Source organism: Globicephala melas, chromosome 10 (assembly GCF_963455315.2).
Source record: "Globicephala melas chromosome 10, mGloMel1.2, whole genome shotgun sequence".
NCBI classification, from domain to species: Eukaryota; Metazoa; Chordata; class Mammalia; order Artiodactyla; family Delphinidae; genus Globicephala; species Globicephala melas.
Window position 1 is genome coordinate 100833454 of NC_083323.1, and position 19109 is coordinate 100852562.

The 19109-nt window shown below is 56.2% G+C and overlaps 1 protein-coding gene across 1 annotated transcript; it reads left to right on the forward strand.

Annotated features, from left to right (window-relative positions):
* Window positions 1-1954: 1954 nt before the first annotated feature.
* WNT5B (Wnt family member 5B) lies at window positions 1955-14012 on the forward strand. The gene is made up of 4 exons (XM_030834809.2): window positions 1955-2099; window positions 3132-3379; window positions 7493-7785; window positions 12685-14012. Exons 1-4 carry the CDS (start codon window positions 2014-2016, stop codon window positions 13141-13143), a joined length of 1086 nt encoding a protein of 361 aa, XP_030690669.1. The 5' UTR covers window positions 1955-2013; the 3' UTR covers window positions 13144-14012.
* The last annotated feature ends 5097 nt before the right edge of the window (window positions 14013-19109 follow it).

Sequence of the window (19109 nt, forward strand, 5' to 3'; positions counted from 1 at the left end):
ATGCCAATGAGGCCAGTCGCTGGGGGGGTCACGTCTGTGCGTGGGAGAGAGCGGGTCCTGAGGGCTGCTGTGTGTGCGTTTTGGGGACAAGTGTTCAATTTCAGGTGCCGGACATCTGGAAAGCAGAGAAAGAAGCCACCACACGTGCTAGGGTCTTCTGTTTTCCTTTTCTAAGTTTTTAAAACATATATTTTTTAACGAGCCGGGAGTTCGCTGGAAAGCACGGGGTGGGAGGAACAGCCGCCCGAGTGATTCCCGCCTCGGGCGATGTTGACGAGGGCGGATGTGCGGCTCGGGGAAGTTTGGCCTTAGCGCCTTTGCTGGAGCTGGGCCGTCAGAGCCGCTCTGACCGACTCCTGTCCTCGGAAACGGGCCTAGCGTGGCCTCCGGTGAACCTGGGACTTGCAGGAGAGGTTTCACGGGAGCCTGATTCGAGGGTGGCACAGAAATGAGAGAGAGGGACCTGGGGATGAGAAGGGGCACCAGCTGGGAGAGAGAACTCAGCTCCCTGGTGGTGGGGATGGGCCGGCGGGAGCGGGTGTGGGGAGGGAGAGGACCAGGGGGAGCGGCCCCGGCCCTCCAGCCCCCAAGAAGGGCTGATAGTGGGGTGGAGGGTGTTTGCACAAGCAAACTCTTTGAAGCTTCTCTCCTGTCCTCCCACTCTGGCCCTGGTCCCCTCCCCTCCATAAAGCCATTAGCTTCTGGTGCCAGCCCTATCTCTGCTCCATCTCTGGGCCCTGTCGGTGCATTCACAGACCTCCTGCCCTGGGGGACGGGGAGGTTTTATGGGGGGAGGGCCTCTTCAGAGGAGGCGAGGTCTGTTAGGAAAGCAGGGTGTGGGGCGCTGCCGGCGGCCGCCAGGCCGGATCATTTCCGAGCTGGCTCTGCATGACAAAGGGGCTTTGATCTGCCCCCCACCAGCCCGACACACCTGCCCGCGGGTGCCCCCGCCCCGACGGAGACCTCCCGAAGAAAAGCCCGGAGGGGGTGGGGACAGCTATGCCTCAGCTCCCCCGGGCCCTGCTCGGCCACCTTCCTCTCCTGGTGGCCCCGGGACAGAGATATCTCCCAAGCTGATGACCCAGAGCCCCTCCCGGAGAGCCGGGAGGCCCTGTGCTGCTCGGTGAGATGGGGGTGGTCTCGGAGTGTGGGGGCGGGGGTTTCGTTGAGGTGGGGTGCCGAGGGGCCCTGGGGGTGTGGTCACGCCCTGGATGGGGGCTCAGCGAGGAGAAGAGGTGGGGTTGCGTTGCCAGAGGCTTGCTCCAGGGTCCGTCTGTCTCCAGGGGCTCTGGGAAAGCTGTTCTCCGGGAGCAGGCAGTCTGATGCGAGGGTGGCAAACCCCTCCCTCCTGGAGGGCACAGAGGAGGCATGGGCCACCGAGGGGCCACCGCTGGCGCAGCCTGGTGGCAGCTTTTACATTTCCCAGGGGAGTTGGCTGGAGAAAGTGAAAAGTCCCTCCCTTCTCCTACTGTCTGTCCCGGTGGGCTCGGGCTGGGATTTGGAAACCGCGTTTAGCAGGATAAGGGTGCAGACTGAGAACGAAGGCTCCTGCTTGGCTGTAGGTAACCAACTCGCCAGGTGTTTTTAGCTGCACGCAACAGAGACACCCCTGGGAGGAGCCGATGGGATGGTCCTGTCTCCTTGGACGTTCTGGAAGGAGGGCAGGCCTGCATAGTAGCAGCCGCAGCATCTCCCTAAATGCCGCCCGGAGCGGCTCTGCGCTGGAAATGCCTTGCTTTCCTCCCTTTCCTGGTCTCTCAGTCCCCTGTTTCCTTAAGCAGCAGGTCCCGAGCAGGGCTCCCCAGGCTGGAGCGACCCCCAGGGTGAGAAGGGGAGGGTGGGACGGCAGGCTGGGGAGAGATGCACCTTCCCAGGGAAGCAGGCCCTCCCGGTGCCCCTGGTCTGCATCGCACACTGACTGCTCCCTTTGGCCTTTTCTCTCCAGGGAGCCCGTCTCGGAAGCCGTCGGCCCCCGGGGTCTTCCCCGGGCCCTGCGGGGGGCGCGGGCGGACCATGCCCAGCCCGCCTGCCCTGCTCGCTGCTGCCGCTGCGCTGTTCGCCTGCTGGGCCCCGCTTCGGGCCGCGGCCAGCTCCTGGTGGTGAGTGCGGGCTGCAGCCCTCCCAGCCTGGCCCCCTGGGCCATAGAAGAGGGGCGAAGGGGCCGTTCCCTTTTCAGCAACCCCAGGAGAACGGGCACAGCTCTTTCTCTCTCGAGCCCCCAGCGTTATGTAAAGGCTCCCTGAGGAGAAAGGATTAGTTCATTTGGCTTTTTCTGTGATCCTGTCCACAGTCCCCTTTCCCTGGACCTCCTCCGTCTCCATGGGTTGTTAGAAACAGCTCTTTTGTTGCTCTCGGATCAATACGAATATTGATTTTTCTTTCCTGCTGGTGAGGGCAAGGAGAGTAGGAGTCCCAGTTTCTAAGTCTGAAGACCTGATGAGGGCTTTGCAGGAGCATGTGTGGCTTCCTTTTGTGTTAAGATTACTGTCACTGCCAGGTGGACAGGGGAATGGCAGGCATGCCCCCCGTCCCCTGTTTGGCATGGTCTGTGCTCTGCTCTCATTTTTGCTCAGATGGCAAAACCACAGCCTTCCCCTCTGACTTAGCACCTTATTATATCTGCTAGATGAGCGGGAGAGCCCTACAGGGCAGGGTCAGGGGCCGTGTGGCAGAGAAGGAAGTGCAGACTTTTAGAAGATATGGCCATGTATGTAAATTGGTTTCGATTTTAAAGCCCTAAGGGGAGTTCTCTTGAAAGGAATGGGCTGCTTTCCGCACACATCCTGCACTTGGGTCACAGTGGCCTGGCCGCGCCTCCTGCAGAGAAGCGGCCTCACGCACAGCACGCCCACCCGGCGGCCACTCCGGTCGTCCCCCCGAAGCCCTCTCCCAGCTCGGAGCACTCCTCCCTGTCTGGTCACTGTGGATCCAGACGCCCAAGGTGGTCTCGGGCATTCGACGTCTCACACGTCGCCTGCGTTCGTGCCTCAGTTTCCCTTTGAAGGCAGGAACTCGGTTTTGGGTGACTTTCCTTCCCAAGCCCCTGGCTCAGGGCCTCCCCTGGGAGGGGGTCAGGTGCGAGGCCTGCTGCTGCCCCGGGGCCGCGCTCACTCCCGGCCCTCTCGCTGCAGGTCTTTGGCTATGAACCCGGTGCAGAGGCCTGAGGTGTTCATCATCGGGGCGCAGCCCGTGTGCAGCCAGCTCCCCGGGCTCTCCGCCGGCCAGCGGAAGCTGTGCCAGCTGTACCAGGAGCACATGGCCTACATAGGCGAGGGGGCCAGGACGGGCATCAGGGAGTGCCAGCACCAGTTCCGGCAGCGGCGGTGGAACTGCAGCACCGTGGACGACGCCTCCGTCTTCGGGAGAGTCATGCAGATCGGTGAGCGGGGCGTGGGGCTGGAGCAGCCGTGCTTCCCGGCCTGGGAGCCAGGCGTGCTAGGGGGTGGTCTCGGGTGGCGTGCCGGCGCCCAGCCCCCGGGGTCAGCTGGCCCTCTGTTTCCCCGCCCTGCCTCGAGCAGGGAGCCTAGAGGCGCTCCCTCTGGGCAGGGGGCGGGGGTCTAAGCTGAGTTAGAGCGGATCGGGAAGCCCGCCCCCCACGACTGACCCCTGTCTCAGCTCCAGGGCCTCCTCGAGAGCTGTGGGCAGAGAGCTGAGTGTCTGGAGAGTTTTGCCTCTTCCACTTGGACTCTGAGAGAGAGAGAAACTTTGGGACAAATTGGCGATGGCTGTCATTAAGCCGACCCAGATCCAGTCCCGGCTTTTTCATTTGAAAGGGGATGTGTGTGAAAGTGAGGGCGGGGAGGGGCAGACTGAAGGAGGAGGAGGAGAGGGCCGCCCCGCCTGGATTCCCGTCCCATCCCCTCTCCCACGCCTGGCCGAGGATTCTTCGGCTGCCCTATTGCTTAGATGGAGGTGTGATCTGGGGTCTAATTGTTTTAGGTCCTTTTGAAATGCAATCCTCCCCTCCCTGGCAAGAAATTGAGAAATCCGGCCCTATTCTACTGGTTCTTATCCCCAGGGCCATAAAAGGAAGGTGTTAGAGCACCATGTCCCGGCTCACACTCTCCCCGAACAGCTTCCCCCCCCCCCCCCAAGGCAACATTCTGCAGTTCCCTGAGGCTGCGGTTTCCAGCAGGCCGGGACCAGGGGAGTTAGGGATTCTGCGCTTTTGCGAAGGCCCCTCCCTCTCCTGACCCCCTTCCCCTCCCTCCCTGCCCCACGTTGAGAAGTGAAGTCCAGGGAGATTACACTTTGAACCTTGCTTCTCTCTTCTTCCTTCAGCATCAACTCAAGGCCCTTGAAAGGAATTCTCATGAGTTCCTGTAACAGTCCTGCTGGGCAACTTTCCCGAAACAATAGGCCTGGGGGTCAAATGGGATTCATTCATAGTTGATCAAATACGCTTAGTGCCTGTCCCTTCTTCCCGGTGAGAGTCTTGGTTAGCCACTCTCCTCCCTGCCTGCTGGGTTTCAGGTGAGGAAACTAGGATGGCCCAGGTGTAGAGAGAGGCATCCCCTCATCACTGTCAGGGAACTAATATTTCTTTGGGACCTAGTGAATGCCTGACGTTGGCCAGATCCTTTTCACGTAATTTTGTCGCGTGAAGGCCCGAAAGTGGGGCTTTGCTTTAGGGAAGGAGGCGTGTCGGGAACAGAAACTACGTGGGGTGCAGGTCTGCGTGGTGGAGTGACCAGTGAAAGCAGACGCTACCAGTCTCTGCCCTACTCTGCTACAAATGGAAGCCCTCTGTTTGCCTTATTCTCACCGTCCCCTTTTGCAGCTTCCCTGCAGGCTTCTGCTGCCTGGGAAGCTGTGCTCCCGCCTCCCGCTGGGCCCAGGCACTCTGGCGAGTCCTCTCCCTGTGTCTGGCGGGTGGCTTCTGAGACGCCTTCCTCTGAGCCACTGCAAGCGTCCACCACCAGAGGGCAGCAGAGCAGCCTGGAGGGCACCAGGCCCCTTGCCTGGAGGCCAGGGAGGCCACGGAGGCGGGAGGCTCCTGCGGGTAGCTGGGCAGCTGTGGAACAGAGGACCTGATGTTGTCCTGCTGTCTCTGTGTCCCGGGAAGATTCGCGACCTCTCAGGAGCTCCCTGGCTGCTGGTTTCTCAGCCTTTATCCTCTCTGTATTGTTTCACATATAGAGATGCCCCCGGTTCTCTGCTGCTGAGAGCAGCACGAAGTCTGTCCTTAGGCTTCCCTGAGGCCCACGTGCTGCCCCAGGAAGGCAGAGCTGCCTGCGCTCAGGGCCGAATGATGCCCCCAACCAAAGGAGACAGAGTGACCACGGGGGATTCCGAGGGGATTCACCGGGACAGACCGGGATCCAACTACATGGTGGGCTGGACCCTCAGAGCCCTGACGTCTGCAGGATTACGCTCAGCTGCAGGAACGTTATTTTAAAAGGCAATTCTGAGAGGGGTGACTCAGCTCTGCAAAGCGTGTTTGCTAAAGAACGGTGGTGGAAGGAATCAGACATATGTAGCTTGGAAAAGAGAAAACATAAAAGGCATATTCGTTGTTTTCAAATCCTGAAGGGCTGTCAAATGGAAGAGGGATTAGCTCCAGAAAAGGGAAGTTATAGGGAGGCATCTTTCAGCTTGCTCAGAGAAAGAACATTCTGGTGATTAGAGTCATTTTAAAAAGATGGAGTGGGTGGCCTTGGGAACCTAACCCGATTCTCCAAGGCGTGTTGTAAAAGCGATGCTCACAGCGGATGGAGTGTAGATCTGGGCCCGGCTTCAGACTCTCCTCCTTGTCCCTGGATGCCAGGTTGGGAGTTGAGGAACTGTTTTAGGGAGACTTCTCAGGCATGACTCCTTCAAAGAGGTGCCCAGTCCCTCCTCCCTAAGACCCCTTGGCCATCTTACCGTCCTGGGAGCTCGCATAGTCTAACTCCCTAGACCCACAGATCCTGTCTCTGGCTGTGGTTCACACTGGCTCACACATCAGTCCCGAGGGCTGAATCATGAGTGTGGCTTCCCACGTCACCTGGTTTTCCCTGGTGCTTCTCCTGACCCCTGGTTACTGGAGAAAAACTGACTTGCCCTGTCTGTTCTGGTTGCAAACTTCACTGTGTTGTGCCTAGACCATCCAGAAGTAGGGCCAGGTGCAGTGACTGCAGACTGCCTTCCTCACCACCTGCCAAGACAGGATCGTGGGACGGCTACCCCTGACCTTGGAGGCTCAGAAGAGGGGGCGCGTGGGGAGCAGAAGATCCTGCCTGGTTTAATCGCTGAGATCACGACTGAATCTCAGTTCCCTGCTAAGAATGCCTCCCCTCCCTCCATACCTGAGTCCACACGAGTATTATTTATCGTTTCTCATAACAGCTTTACTGAATGTAATTCATGTGTGGTACAATTCAGCATTTTTTTTTTTGCTGTATGCGGGCCTCTCACTGTTGTGGCCTCTCCCGTTGCGGAGCACAGGCTCCGGACGCGCAGGCTCAGCGGCCACGGCTCACGGGCCCAGACGCTCCGCGGCATGTGGGATCCTCCCGGACCGGGGCACAAACCCGTGTCCCCTGCATCGGCAGGCGGACTCCCAACCACTGCGCCACCAGGGAAGCCCTGGATTTTTTTTTTTTTTTAAAGATGTTGGGGATAGGAGTTTTTATTAATTAATTAATTTATTTTGCTGTATTGGGTCTCCGTTTCTGTGCGAGGGCTTTCTCTAGTTGCGGCAAGTGGGAGCCACTCTTCATCGCGGTGCACAGGCCTCTCACTATCGCGGCCTCTCTTGTTGCGGAGCACAGGCTCCAGACGCGCAGGCTCAGCAGTTGTGGCTCACAGGCCCAGCTGCTCTGCGGCATGGGGGATCCTCCCAGACCAGAGCTCAAACCCGTGTCCCCTGCATCGGAAGGCAGATTCTCAACCACTGCGCCACCAGGGAAGCCCGCACAGTTTGGATTTTTTACGGGAAATGATCTGGACGTTTGGAAAGACCGTGCTGAGTGACCGTGGAGGTGGTCCCCCAGTGCTGTCGGGGTGGGAGGCAGTGTGGACCTCGGGGGACAGAGGGAAACGGCTCAGAGGATTCTGGATTCTGTCATCCTAGTTCATTTCTACTCCTGGTCTCGGCTGCTGTCCAGCTAGATAATGCAGGCGTAAAAAGACAGATGTGTGACTCGTGGAGGGGGAGAAACAGACCTGTGAAGGAGAGGTGTTTGCCAGGATAGAGCTGCACTGTGGGTCCCATGATTTGTGCCCAGTCTCGTTCCGACTGTCCCACCTGGTCCACCAGTGCCTCCATGGCCCCCCTCCCGTCCACTCGGGCCGGGCTCCTAGGAAGGCACAGCCGGGGCGACCTCTCCGGAAGGGATGAGGTGCAGGCCGGGGCTGAAGGGGCTCACGGGCAGACGAGTCAACTTCGGTTCCTGGTCCAGGGCGCTTTCTAACCCCGGGGGCCTCGGCAGGGAGAGGTGCCCCCTCCCGGGGTGCGGGCTGGCGGGGCGGCAGGGGGCGGGGGCCTCACCCGTCTCCTGTCCACCTGCAGGGAGCCGGGAGACGGCCTTCACCTACGCCGTGAGCGCGGCCGGGGTGGTCAACGCCATCAGCCGTGCCTGCCGCGAGGGGGAGCTGTCCACGTGCGGCTGCAGCCGGGCCGCGCGGCCCAAGGACCTGCCCCGGGACTGGCTGTGGGGCGGCTGCGGCGACAACGTGGACTACGGCTACCGCTTCGCCAAGGAGTTCGTGGACGCCCGCGAGCGCGAGAAGAACTTCGCCAAGGGCTCGGAGGAGCAGGGCCGCGTGCTCATGAACCTGCAGAACAACGAGGCCGGCCGGAGGGTAAGCGACCCCGCCCCACGCGCACCTGGGCGGCGGGCCCCGCCTACACACACACACCTGGACAGGGGGCCCCACCCACATGCACACCTGGACAGGGGGCCCTGCCACACACACACGTGGACGGAGGGCCCCAACCACACACACCTGGACAGGGGGCCCCGCCCACACACACCTGGACAGGGGGCCCCGCCCCCACACACACCTGGACAGGGGGCCTCGCCCACACACACACCTGGACAGGGGGCCCTGCCACACACACACCTGGACAGGGGGCCCCGCCCACACACACACCTGGACGGAGGGCCCCCCACACACACACCTGGACAGGGGACCCTGCCACACACACCTGGATGGAGGGCCCCAACCACACACACCTGGACAGGGGGCCCTGCCCACACACACCTGGACAGGGAGCCCCGCCCACACACACACCTGGACAGGGGGCCCTGCCATACACACACCTGGACGGGGGCCCCACCCACACACACACCTGGACGGAGGGCCCCACACACACACACCTGGACAGGGGACCCTGCCACACACACCTGGACGGAGGGCCCCGCCCCCACACACACCCAGATGAAGGACCCCACCCCCGCAGACAACTAGACCATCGGCTGTTCCTGGGCTCTGCTGTGCGATGGCAGCTGGTCCAGGAAGGGGTTGAGTCTGACCACAGAGATTCTTACGAGGCTGACCTAGATTCCCACACTGTGGAACTCATCCTTGACTTCCAAAGGCTCCATTTCCCACAAGACACACGCAGTTGCCACTCGTTTAGCCTTATCTGTTTCTCCACAGGACACCCGTGCCTGTAGGACTTAGATGCAGTCTCACCACCAGAACCCCAGACCCCTCTCGTCTTGACTGACCGCCCCTCCTGTGTCGTGTGAACAGCTAGGATGATTGGAAGTTTAGGCCATCAGACCTCGTCTAGGGTTTCTGGTTTGTTAGAGGCTCAGGTAAAGCAGAGCTGACTTTTCAGGGCTGCCGTCATGCATATCCCAGTCCAAAAGCACACTTCAGTACTGATGGCAAACACACTTGGGTGCTTTAACTTAAGTGGAACTGTGGAAGGCACCCATCCTTTGAAGGCCCAGCCTCATCAATCTCATGTAAGAGGCGAGGGTCTTCTGAGCCTCCATTTCAGTGGAGACTAAAATGTAGGTTTGGGGAGAGCTGGGCTTATTGTTTGTGCAGAGCACACCTGGGCCAGGGCTCTGGGCTTCCTGCACGGGTGCTGGAGAGCTCGGGGCTCATCTGCCGGCACCTGCTCGGGAAGCCCCCGTGTCTGAGCACGTGGCCTGCTCCTGTCTCCTGAGCAGGGTCTGCCCCGACGGGGTCTGCCTCTGCTACCGACGGGAGGCCTCGCTCAGCCGGAAGCTGTCTTCCACTCTTCAGGCGTCCACCCTGGATGTGCGTCCAGATCTCCCTGGACAGAGGTCTGAGGCCCGAGTGCTGGGTGGCGGGAGGCCCTCCTGGCGAAGGGCCGGGGCCACGGACCTCTCAGGAAACCACACAGACCTCTCTCTGGGAGAGCTGTCCACACTCAGGTCTGCGTCAAGCCCGGGCTCGGGGCCCAGCAAGGTACTTAGTGAGGCCAATGAGCCAACGACAAAACAGGAACAGCAGTTTCTGGAGAAGTAAATTCAGGAATTTAATGTTGGTTCATTGGTGACTCAGTAACAGGATATGGATAGACTTCTAAAAAGTGTTAATATATTTATTTCTTAAAAAATTAACTCGTTTCATAGGAGCACATATCAAACAAAGGGGATTGGAAATGCCTTTTCTATGACTCAGCATCCTGTGGTGCTGGCAGAACATGGTACCCATGTGTAAACCTAGCACCATCACTAGCGTGACATCAGGTCAAAATTAGAATTGGTCGTTGCCCAGCATCTTCCGTGCAGAGCCCACGTCCAGAGGCTGGTTTTGTTCAGCCAGATATGGGTGTTCAGCTGGGGCGTGTCGGGAGTTCGGGCCGTCGCTCTGATCCGTGGCTATTGTGCTATAAATCCGGGCGGAGAGACCAGAACTCTTCTGCTCTGAGGGCATCTGTGGAGCTGCCTCAGTCTCCCACGACTTCCTCTCTGTTTGCCAGTCTTTGGGAGTCTAACCGTGAGAGACTGATTTAAAAAAAAAAAGGTTAGGGTCTTCACTTTATCTCCTGAATGCCCCAATTCTACCCATTTTTCGAGGTCCCAGTTCAAACACCACGTACTCCCACAATCTTTCCCATCCCCCGTGGCTGGCAGTCTCTGCGTCTGAAGCGCGGTGGAGACCTGCGGACGTGCCTGAGGTGTTAGACTTTGCTGACTCCAGCTCCTGAGGAGCGGGCTGCCCTGGGACCTCTGCACGTGACAGTGCAGGGAAAAGTCCCCGTGGCCTCCTAGCAAGAGGTCAAATTCAGGAAGGCTTTCCTGCCTCTGCTCGGAGCCGTGCCTGGGGCCCCAGGGCAGATGCGGAGGTGCCCAGCCGCTCGTCCTCATCCGGCCCCACTTCTGCTGGCTCCTCATTTCTTCACCCTTAATTGTTTGTTTGCTTTTTCCAGCCCTTATCTCGGCTGCGCCTTCCATCGGCCTGTCCTACCCCCTCCCCTACCCCCTCCCCGGCTTCGTCTGTCTGCCCCCTGCAGTCTCCTCACCTCTGCACAGCCCTTTATCTCTCCCCCGGCGTCCATCTGCTCCAGGTGGGGAGTCTCTGTCCCTCTCTATGTCTCATCCCCCCTCCAAGGAGCAGCCCTCGCCATCGATCACCTCCCGCCTCCTGACACCTACACAGAACCTTCCTCAGGAAGGAAGGTGGCCGGCATGGAAAATGCCCCAGACCGGTATTTTACAACCAGATCCTTTTAAAGGGTAGGATATCTAGGATCTGACGTCTTGACCACAGAGGAAATCTCGGACATACTTTGCAAGAAGTTTCTCTTGGCCTTTGAGAGCCTCTAGGGACCCTGTTTTACAATACTGAAGCCAGGGGCGGTGGGTTGATACTGCCTCGTCACTCAAGGGCCTCTGAGCATTTTCCAGATGAAAGCTGCCTCGTCCTTGTGACGTTCCTGCCAGTGACCGAGCTCCATCACACCGTTAGATGCGGAAGAGAGGCAAGGGGCTCTGCCAGGGGGCGAGATGTCGACCTAAGAGAAAATTTTAAAACATTCTCTTGCTTTTTCAGTTCGCAGCAAGGGCCAAAATCACCAACCTCCTTCTCTTGCAAGAGGAGCATCTATATATTAGCAACAGTAAAATATTTAAAATACAAACATAACCGTCTCTACGGTGTCTTCCTTCCTAGAAGAAGGTAGAATGGACGTCTAAATAGTGAGGGTCAGTGACGCTCTCCCTTCCGGATTTGTTTTACTAAAATTCCTGTCCCTCCCAAATCTCCCCGTGGAGATGCTTATCCACCCCTCACCCCCAGTCACTCAGTGTCGGGTACACAGTTTTAGGCCCTTAATGTTTCCTCCTTCTTCTAACAGCACCAGCTGCCTGACATCCCTCTCTAAACCGAGGACCATTTCCAAGGAATGTCAGGCTCCAGCTCAGACCCGGGGGATTTGCGCCAGAGGACGATTGCGGGCCCCGTCTTTGAAGTCCCTGTCGGAATGGGGTGTCAGTTCCTTTCTGCCTTTGGCCTGGAGCTGCCAGCCAAGTGCTGGTGCCTTTAACCTTGGGGAGGGGCCTGCCTGACTTCTCCACCCTAATCCGTTTTTAAGCCCCAAGTTTGGTGAGCAGCCCTTCCTGGGTGGCCCTTGCACAGTTTATTGAGCCTCATGTAGAGCGACAGCTTCTCCACCCGAAAATAGTGGGAATAGTTCTGTACCAGAAAAAAATCAGGAAGAGTTTGGACAGGAGTGATATGAGCTGATGCAGCTGAAGCTGTCTCTTGCACCTGCAGCGGTCCCAGCCGCAGTGCTGAATAAAGACACAATCTGGGGACTCTTGAAAAGAAAGCCGAGAGAAACCCTTGACAAATGAGTCCTGCCTGCGTCGGTGACAATAGCTGTGGCAGAAGAAAATGTTGGGCAGCGGACCTGCATCTTTATCCTGCCATCTGCACTTCTGGGCCGGCTGCCAGGGCTAGTTGACACAATGCATCCGTATGCTTTCGCTGAAAGGCACTTTGTAAGCAGCTTTCTGGTCTGCTCTTGCTTTTCCATTTGGATTTGGGGTAGCCCACGTTCAGGTCCCCTCCCATTTTTGTGGTTCAGTGACTTCTGGGTGGATTTGTTTTCCAAGACATCCGCCCTAAGATGGACCCACCGGTCTGCTCTCCCATCGCAGAGGGGCTGCCCCTCCCCTGCATCACAGCCACTCCCAGGGGGTGTCTTGTCACAACGTGCTGGTTTATGGTGAGGCTCCGATGACTCTGTAGAGCTAGTGACCAACTGTTAACGTAGAAAAAGGGACCGTTGAATTCTTAGGGGACTTGACAAGATTGTGGATAGCTTTCGGCGAGCCAGGGCCGTGCCAGCGGTCTCTGTTACAGGCTCCCGGTGCGGCTGATTCTTTTTTCTGGACTGGGCTCCACATCGTGTAAAAGCTAGACTCATGTTGTTGGTTTTTATTTGTTTGAGACTTTGATCAAGATAGAAATAGCCTTTTTTTTTTTTTTTTTTTCCTGCTGGTAACGATGACACATTTCTTGTGACAATTTCAGGTGATAATAAATGGGTAACAAAAAGGGCACGTGGACCACCCTGGCAGTGGCTCAGACACGGCCGTCGCCTCCCCAGAAGTTTTCTGTGTGCTGTTGCTTTTATCCACTTTCAAAAGCGGCCCTCCGCACGCGCACCCTGCCGGCCCTCTCCTGCACTCGCCCTAGCCAGCCTCTGGGCATCTTCCGTCAGGGATGTTCCTTCTCACCCCCTTCTCTCTCCTGCCCCTCTCCCCGCAGGCTGTGTATAAGACGGCAGACGTGGCCTGCAAATGCCACGGCGTCTCGGGGTCCTGCAGCCTCAAGACCTGCTGGCTGCAGCTGGCGGAGTTCCGCAAGGTGGGGGACCAGCTGAAGGAGAAGTACGATAGCGCGGCTGCCATGCGCATCACCCGCCGGGGCAAGCTGGAGCTGGTCAACAGCCGCTTCAAGCAGCCCACCCCCGAGGACCTGGTCTACGTGGACCCCAGCCCGGACTACTGCCTGCGCGACCAGAGCACGGGCTCGCTGGGCACGCAGGGCCGCCTGTGCAACAAGACGTCCGAGGGCCTGGACGGCTGCGCGCTCATGTGCTGCGGCCGCGGCTACGACCAGTTCAAGAGCGTGCAGACCGAGCGCTGCCACTGCAAGTTCCACTGGTGCTGCTTCGTCCGCTGCAAGAAGTGCACGCAGGTCGTGGACCAGTTCGTCTGCAAGTAGACAGGGCCGCTCTCCTGTGCTCCTCCGCGCTGCTGCACAGAGTCTATAGGATATAAATCTATATAAATCTATTTTATATTTGTATAAAGAAAAGGATGGATGGTAAATAATTGAAGGAAGAAAACGGAAGGAAAAGCCTATTTAAGAGACGCTGGAAATCTTGGAGGGTTGGATTTTGCTGGTTCTCTGATCCCAGTGGGTGGGAAAAGGGCTCTGTCCCCGCCTCTGGTGGGGGCTCTCAAGAGGTAGGGACTTGGGAATGTTCCCTGTCTACCCACCGCGGCCTTGAGGACAGAGGTGGTGCTTGGAGGGGGAACTTGGTGATGTCTGGAGTCTTTGCTGGGTGGGTGACTGCCCTGCGACCCTGGCCTCTGGGCCAGGCGGCCCCGTGGAGTGACGGGAACCCAGCCTCACGCCTGGAATCTTCTGGGTCTCGTCCAGAACACCGACTGGTTCCATGAGAGGCCCAGTGCCTCCTTGCACTTTCGTCTGTGTGCGTACTTGCAGAATCCACAGTTACAGGAAAGAGGACAGGCCCCACGCCGTCTCTGGGGACCACAGAGGGACAGCTCCTCCCCAGATTCCGGGGCCTGCCTTTCCAGCGAGAATTACTTTTCCTCTGCGATTCACTGGCACCTGCACCAGGAGGGAGGGGTCGTTTGACCTGATGTGTCAGGAAAGACATGGACTCTGTGCCCGAGCTGCAGAAAGCCAGGTGGTGACTGGCGAGGGCGGGTGGCACCGTGCTCCCGCGCAGGGAGCGGACGCTCCGATGCTTCTGCCGGCCCTCCCCGTTGCGGGAAGCTGGGGCAGGTGCGGCCATGCTTGGCCGGCCTGTTGCGGGCTCTTCACCTGTGCCCCAGATGTAGTTTCCCTCTGACATTAAACACCCTCCACTGAAGTGTCTCTTTCCTTACTTGGACACACGGTTATGTTTCATGGGTGCTTTTATTTTCGATCTGATCCTTGGAACCCTGCTACACGGTGCACGCACGGAAGAGGGCGAGAGAATGGAGACGTTTCAGAGCCCTAGTCTGGTGTTGCAGGGACAGGGGGACATCATGAGAATTCATAAGGTGACACGTGCGTGCACGCCTTCTCCGCAAGGGCAACACAGAGTTAAATGATGGCCGTTAACATCTCTGCTCTGAACAGAATTCAGAGAGTTAGGGTTAAACCTCACATTTACCTCCTCTTCCCATCTTCCGCATTGTACGTCCCACCAGTCTTCCTGGGCTCTTGGTGACCACAGGCGTTGGGGATGCCCTCTGCTGGCTCCTCCGTGTTGCCATGTGCGGTTTTGGGGCCAGAACTTCAGTTTTGGGACAGGAGAGAATAAGGCAGAGCTCAGGCACCCTAGAAAAGGCGGGGGTTTCTGGGAGAGACACTGAGACAGGCTGTCCAGCGAGCCAGAAGCCACAAAAGACACCAGTTTTATGTAAGAAAAGTTTGTTTCCGGGGAAGTGATGGGATTACGGGATTAACTTGGTTATAATGAGCAAATGATGCTGCAGAACAGTGTAAAAGAGATTCTGCCCGAGGGTGTCCAGGGTCCCATATCCTGCTGTGTCTTTAGTACCTAAAGAAGAACCTCCTGACCCGACACCGAGGAGCGTCCGACGTGGGGCTGTGTTCCCTGCAACTGTTCCTCGCGCAGTTACTCAGATTGGTCGACATTTTCAAGAGGAATGGTCCATGAGAGAAAGTGTTTAAACCACCTGGCCTACAAAAGATCAAAAGCGTGTCCTTGGCTTCAATCGCTGGCATTTAACCAAATAAACCAACGAGTCACCCAAATCAACTGTGACCGTCAGGGTTTTGAAACACTGGCTGGCTTCATTGCCCTTGCCTACATCACGGGTCCGCAGACCCCGAGAGTGACCTTGTATCAGGTGCTCAAAGTGTTTAAGAGCTGAGACCCAGTTCATCCTCAGACACTTCAGAAGGTTGGTTGGGAGTGACTTGCCCACAATCCCCAAAAGTGGCCCCGTGTTCACAAAGGGAGATGGCTCACCCCCGTCACGCCGAGCTCATTCCTGCAGAGTCCTGGCCCGGGAATGGGCGAACACCCACTGGTTTCCTTCCAACTGCGGAGCAGATTGTATGTTCAAACACCCACGTGGTTGTTGCAGCCGCTGACAACCAGGTCTCGGGATTATTTAATTTTCAAAACGGGTTGGGATGAAGTTAGACTTATTGTCACACGCTTGTGGGATCCTGGTGAATTCGCAGCTGCCTGTGGCGTGGCCAGTGAGACAGTGGGAAGTGGGTGGAGAATGTGGAGCCTGCCCTAGACGACTGAGCTTCTGGGGACCTCCCCGGCGGTCCAGTGGTTAGGACGCTGCACTTCCACTGCCAGGGGCCAGGGTTCGATCTCTGGTCGGGGAACTAAGATCCCACAAGCTTGTGCGGCAAAGCAAAAAAAAAGCAAAAAAAAAAAAAAGCTTCTGCTCAGAACCGTAGACTGTTTGAGCAGAGAGTGTGGCAGTCAGACCCCCAGCTCCTGTGTGTCCAGATGAGGACCTCCAAACCATGAGCAGGTCCTAAACCTTAGTGTGCTGTGAGAATGCGGCATCCTAGACCTGCAATGGCAGAAATGTTTATTCACTTGATCTGGGGTGGGTGGAGCTAGGACCACTGTCCACACCCTCATCAAGGACCTGAGGGAACCTGCGCTGGTGGTGCAGAGACTCTACTGGACCCACAGGCGTTGAGAGCTAGCCCAGGACCCACGGGGAGACAGGCAGCGGGGCCCTAATTCCCAACCTGGTGCTCTTGGCAACACCGTGCAGAATTCCCTGGCACCTGAAAGGTATTAACCTGTAGCCTAATTGAATTAATGAGATGCCTGGACCAAGCAGCCGTCCCAGGGAGCCTTTCTTTTTTTCTTTTTCTTTTTTTTTTTTGGCACTGTCACAGCAGCTTGTGGGATCTTAGTTCCCTGACCAGGGGTTGAACCCGGGCCATGGCAGTGAAAGCACCAAATCCTAACCACTGGACTGCTGGGGAATTCCCCAGGGAGCCTTTTTGATGCGAGGGGAAAGAACCGATCTGCCCTGGGATCTTCCACCCGGGACTGGGGGAAGCCTACAGATCCACTATGAATATAATAAGGTGTTATTTACTTAGCTCTGTCTGCGGGCATTCACCTTGTCTTCAAGATGAAATTCAGAGAAAGGCAGGCCCGACTGCCTCCACTAAAAGTAGATGGGAGGGTGGGAAGACAGCCACAGCTGGGGTCAAGAGGAGGCCAGCCCTCCACTCACAAAGGCTTTGTGACCAGAGTCTCAGGACCTGAATTCGAAGCCCTACTTTGGAGAACACATTTCGTTGTCATCCACGCTCCATCCTTCGAGCTGAGAAACAAAACTTGCTACTTGTATTAAATCCCCAAGTTGGTTATTTCCTCTGAAATTCTGCCCTGCTTCTTCCCTTAAATCATTATTACTTTAGGGACTTCCCTGGTGGTCCAGTGGTTAGGACTCTGCACTTCCACTGTAGCGGGCATGGGTTCAATCCCTGGTCGGGGAACTAGGATCTTGTATGCTGCGTGGCCAAAAAAAAAATAATATATATATATATATATTTATTTAAGCTTTGTTATCCTTGGAGCTCTGGGCCCATAACAAGACGTCTGTGGTTGAAATTTCTCCACGAGACAACGATCTTACAGATCCAGTGATTTATCAAGAAAGAAGCCCATTTCTTGGGAGGAGAGCCGCACTGTCCCAAGAAGGTGGGAAAAGTCCTCATTTCCATCTTAAAACAGGCTCTGATGCATTGCCAGACCCCCACTGACCCTGGTCACATGTATTTTGGGACCTCAGTGTGTGCGTGCGCGTGCATGGGGTATGTGTGCGTGTGCGTGCGCTTGTACACGTCCATGCCCACCATGTACACAGGAATGAACGCTTTCATTAACTTTGGAGGGGAGTTAGAGAGGCACTGGAGACATGGAATATGTAAAAAAAATAAATAAAAGTAACTGTCACCACTTCTGGCTGAGACGCTGCAGAACATGGATTGTCTGTCGTTATTGGAAACCCCTGCCCTCTGGTTGGGAGGACAAGCTTCACGTCTCTGGAAGAAGCCTGGGGGGCTGAGAAGGACCCCCCCCCCAGCCGTGGTTGCTAAGTATTATTGTGAGTCCTTTGTTATGTAAGAATCTGCACTGTAGTTATACCCAAACAATAAGGAAAGGTGCTTTAATTCCTGATTTTACATAAGAATGCCAGGTAATTTGCCCCTAAGTAAGAAGGTTTGGCCCAGGTATGAGGTCAGATGTTCGGTGCTTGGAAGAGCCTTCACACAGTGGATTTTCACGTAGATTGTCCACGCTCTGCTTCCTCCCCTGCCGCCTGCCCTTTGCTCTTCACTCTGTCCATTTGCAGCTCTGCCCGAGGCGGCAACAGAAGATAGAACCAAATCAGTTAACGGGGGCTTCCTGAGTAGTTTTCATAGATAACAGAGTGGGAGAAGAGGTGGCTGAGATTAGGTTTTTAAATGATCTGCAAATTTAACTTGTCACTTACGTGTATTTCTACTGCTCCCCAGGATAATTGGAAATAGGCTTAAAGCTTCCACGGCCAAAGCAGATAGGAAACTGCAGTACAGAGCGAGCTGGCCCGAGTGTGGGCCCCGTCAGCAAACGGGCCCGAGTGTGGGCCCCGTCAGCAAGCATCAGAAGGGGCTGCAGCAGCTGCTCCAAGATGCAAAAGAAAAGGCAACTGTAGAAAGTGGCCCTCTCTAGGGGCTTCCCTGGTGGCACAGTGGGTAAGACTCTGCTTTCCCAAGGCACAGGGCCCAGGTTCGATCCCTGGTCAGGGAACTAGATCCCACATGCCACAACTAAGAAGCCTGTGTGCTGCAACTAAAAGAAAGATCCTGTGTGCTGCAATGAAGACCTGATGCAGCCTAAATAAATAAATACTTTTTTTTTACATCTTTATTGGAGTATAATTGCTTTACAATGGTGTGTTAGTTTCTGCTTTATAACAAAGTGAATCAGCTATACATATACATATGTTCCCATATCTCCTCCCTCTTGCGTCTCCCTCGCACCCTCCCTATCCCACCCCTCTAGGTGGTCACAAAGCACCGAGCTGATCTCCCTGTGCCATGCGGCTGCTTCCCACTAGCTATCTACCTTACGTTTGGTAGTGTATATATGTCCACGCCACTCTCTCACTTTGTCACAGCTTCCCCTTCCCCCTCCCCATATCCTCAAGTCCATTCTCTAGTAGGTCTGTGGTTTTATTCCTGTCTTACCCCTAGCTTCTTCATGACATTTTTTTTCTTAAATTCCATATATATGTGCAGCCTAAATAAATAAATACTTTTAAAAAATATATAAAAAAGAGAGCTGCATCCTTTAAACCAATTTTATTTTAAAGCCAAAAGGGATGTGACTGTTTCAAGGGGCCCGGCCCTCTAGCATGCTGTCTAGAACTGGGGGCTGTGCTCTGTCTGTTGGGTCAACCAGCCCTTTGGCTAGTCTCTGATTTGACGTTGTCATCTCCCTTAGATTTACTGGTTTTCCAGAGACCTTTTTAGTAGAAGGGAAGTTTCATAAAGGAAGGACTTTTAAAAAAATATCTTTTGTTCCCAGCTCTGTCTCCCAGAATCTCAAATAGTACCTTGCAGAGAGACGGTTCCATACATAATTGCTGGAGGAATGATGATTCTCACTCAACAGATGAGGGAACAGTGTAGTTTGTTTTCTCAAAGTTCCAAGTGATGGGCTTCCCTGGTGGCGCAGTGGATGGGGGTCCGCCTGCCGATGCAGGGGACGCGGGTTCGTGCCCCGGTCCGGGAAGATCCCATATGCCGCGGAGCAGCTGGACCCGTGAGCCGTGGCCGCTGGGCCTGCACGTCCGGAGCCTGTGCTCCGCATCGGGAGAGGCACAACAGTGAGAGGCCCGCGTACCGCAAAAAAAAAAAAAAAAAGTTCCAAGTGACAGAAATTG

What these genes read in the sequence shown, in the direction of transcription:
- WNT5B (XM_030834809.2), top strand. Translation starts at nt 2,014, where the DNA reads ATGCCCAGCCCGCCTGCCCTGCTCGCTGCTGCCGCTGCGCTGTTCGCC. An exon ending in GCCGCGGCCAGCTCCTGGTG is followed by an intron (nt 2,100 to 3,131) that starts GTGAGTGCGGGC and finishes CTCTCGCTGCAG; the next exon opens with GTCTTTGGCTATGAACCCGG. An exon ending in CGGGAGAGTCATGCAGATCG is followed by an intron (nt 3,380 to 7,492) that starts GTGAGCGGGGCG and finishes GTCCACCTGCAG; the next exon opens with GGAGCCGGGAGACGGCCTTC.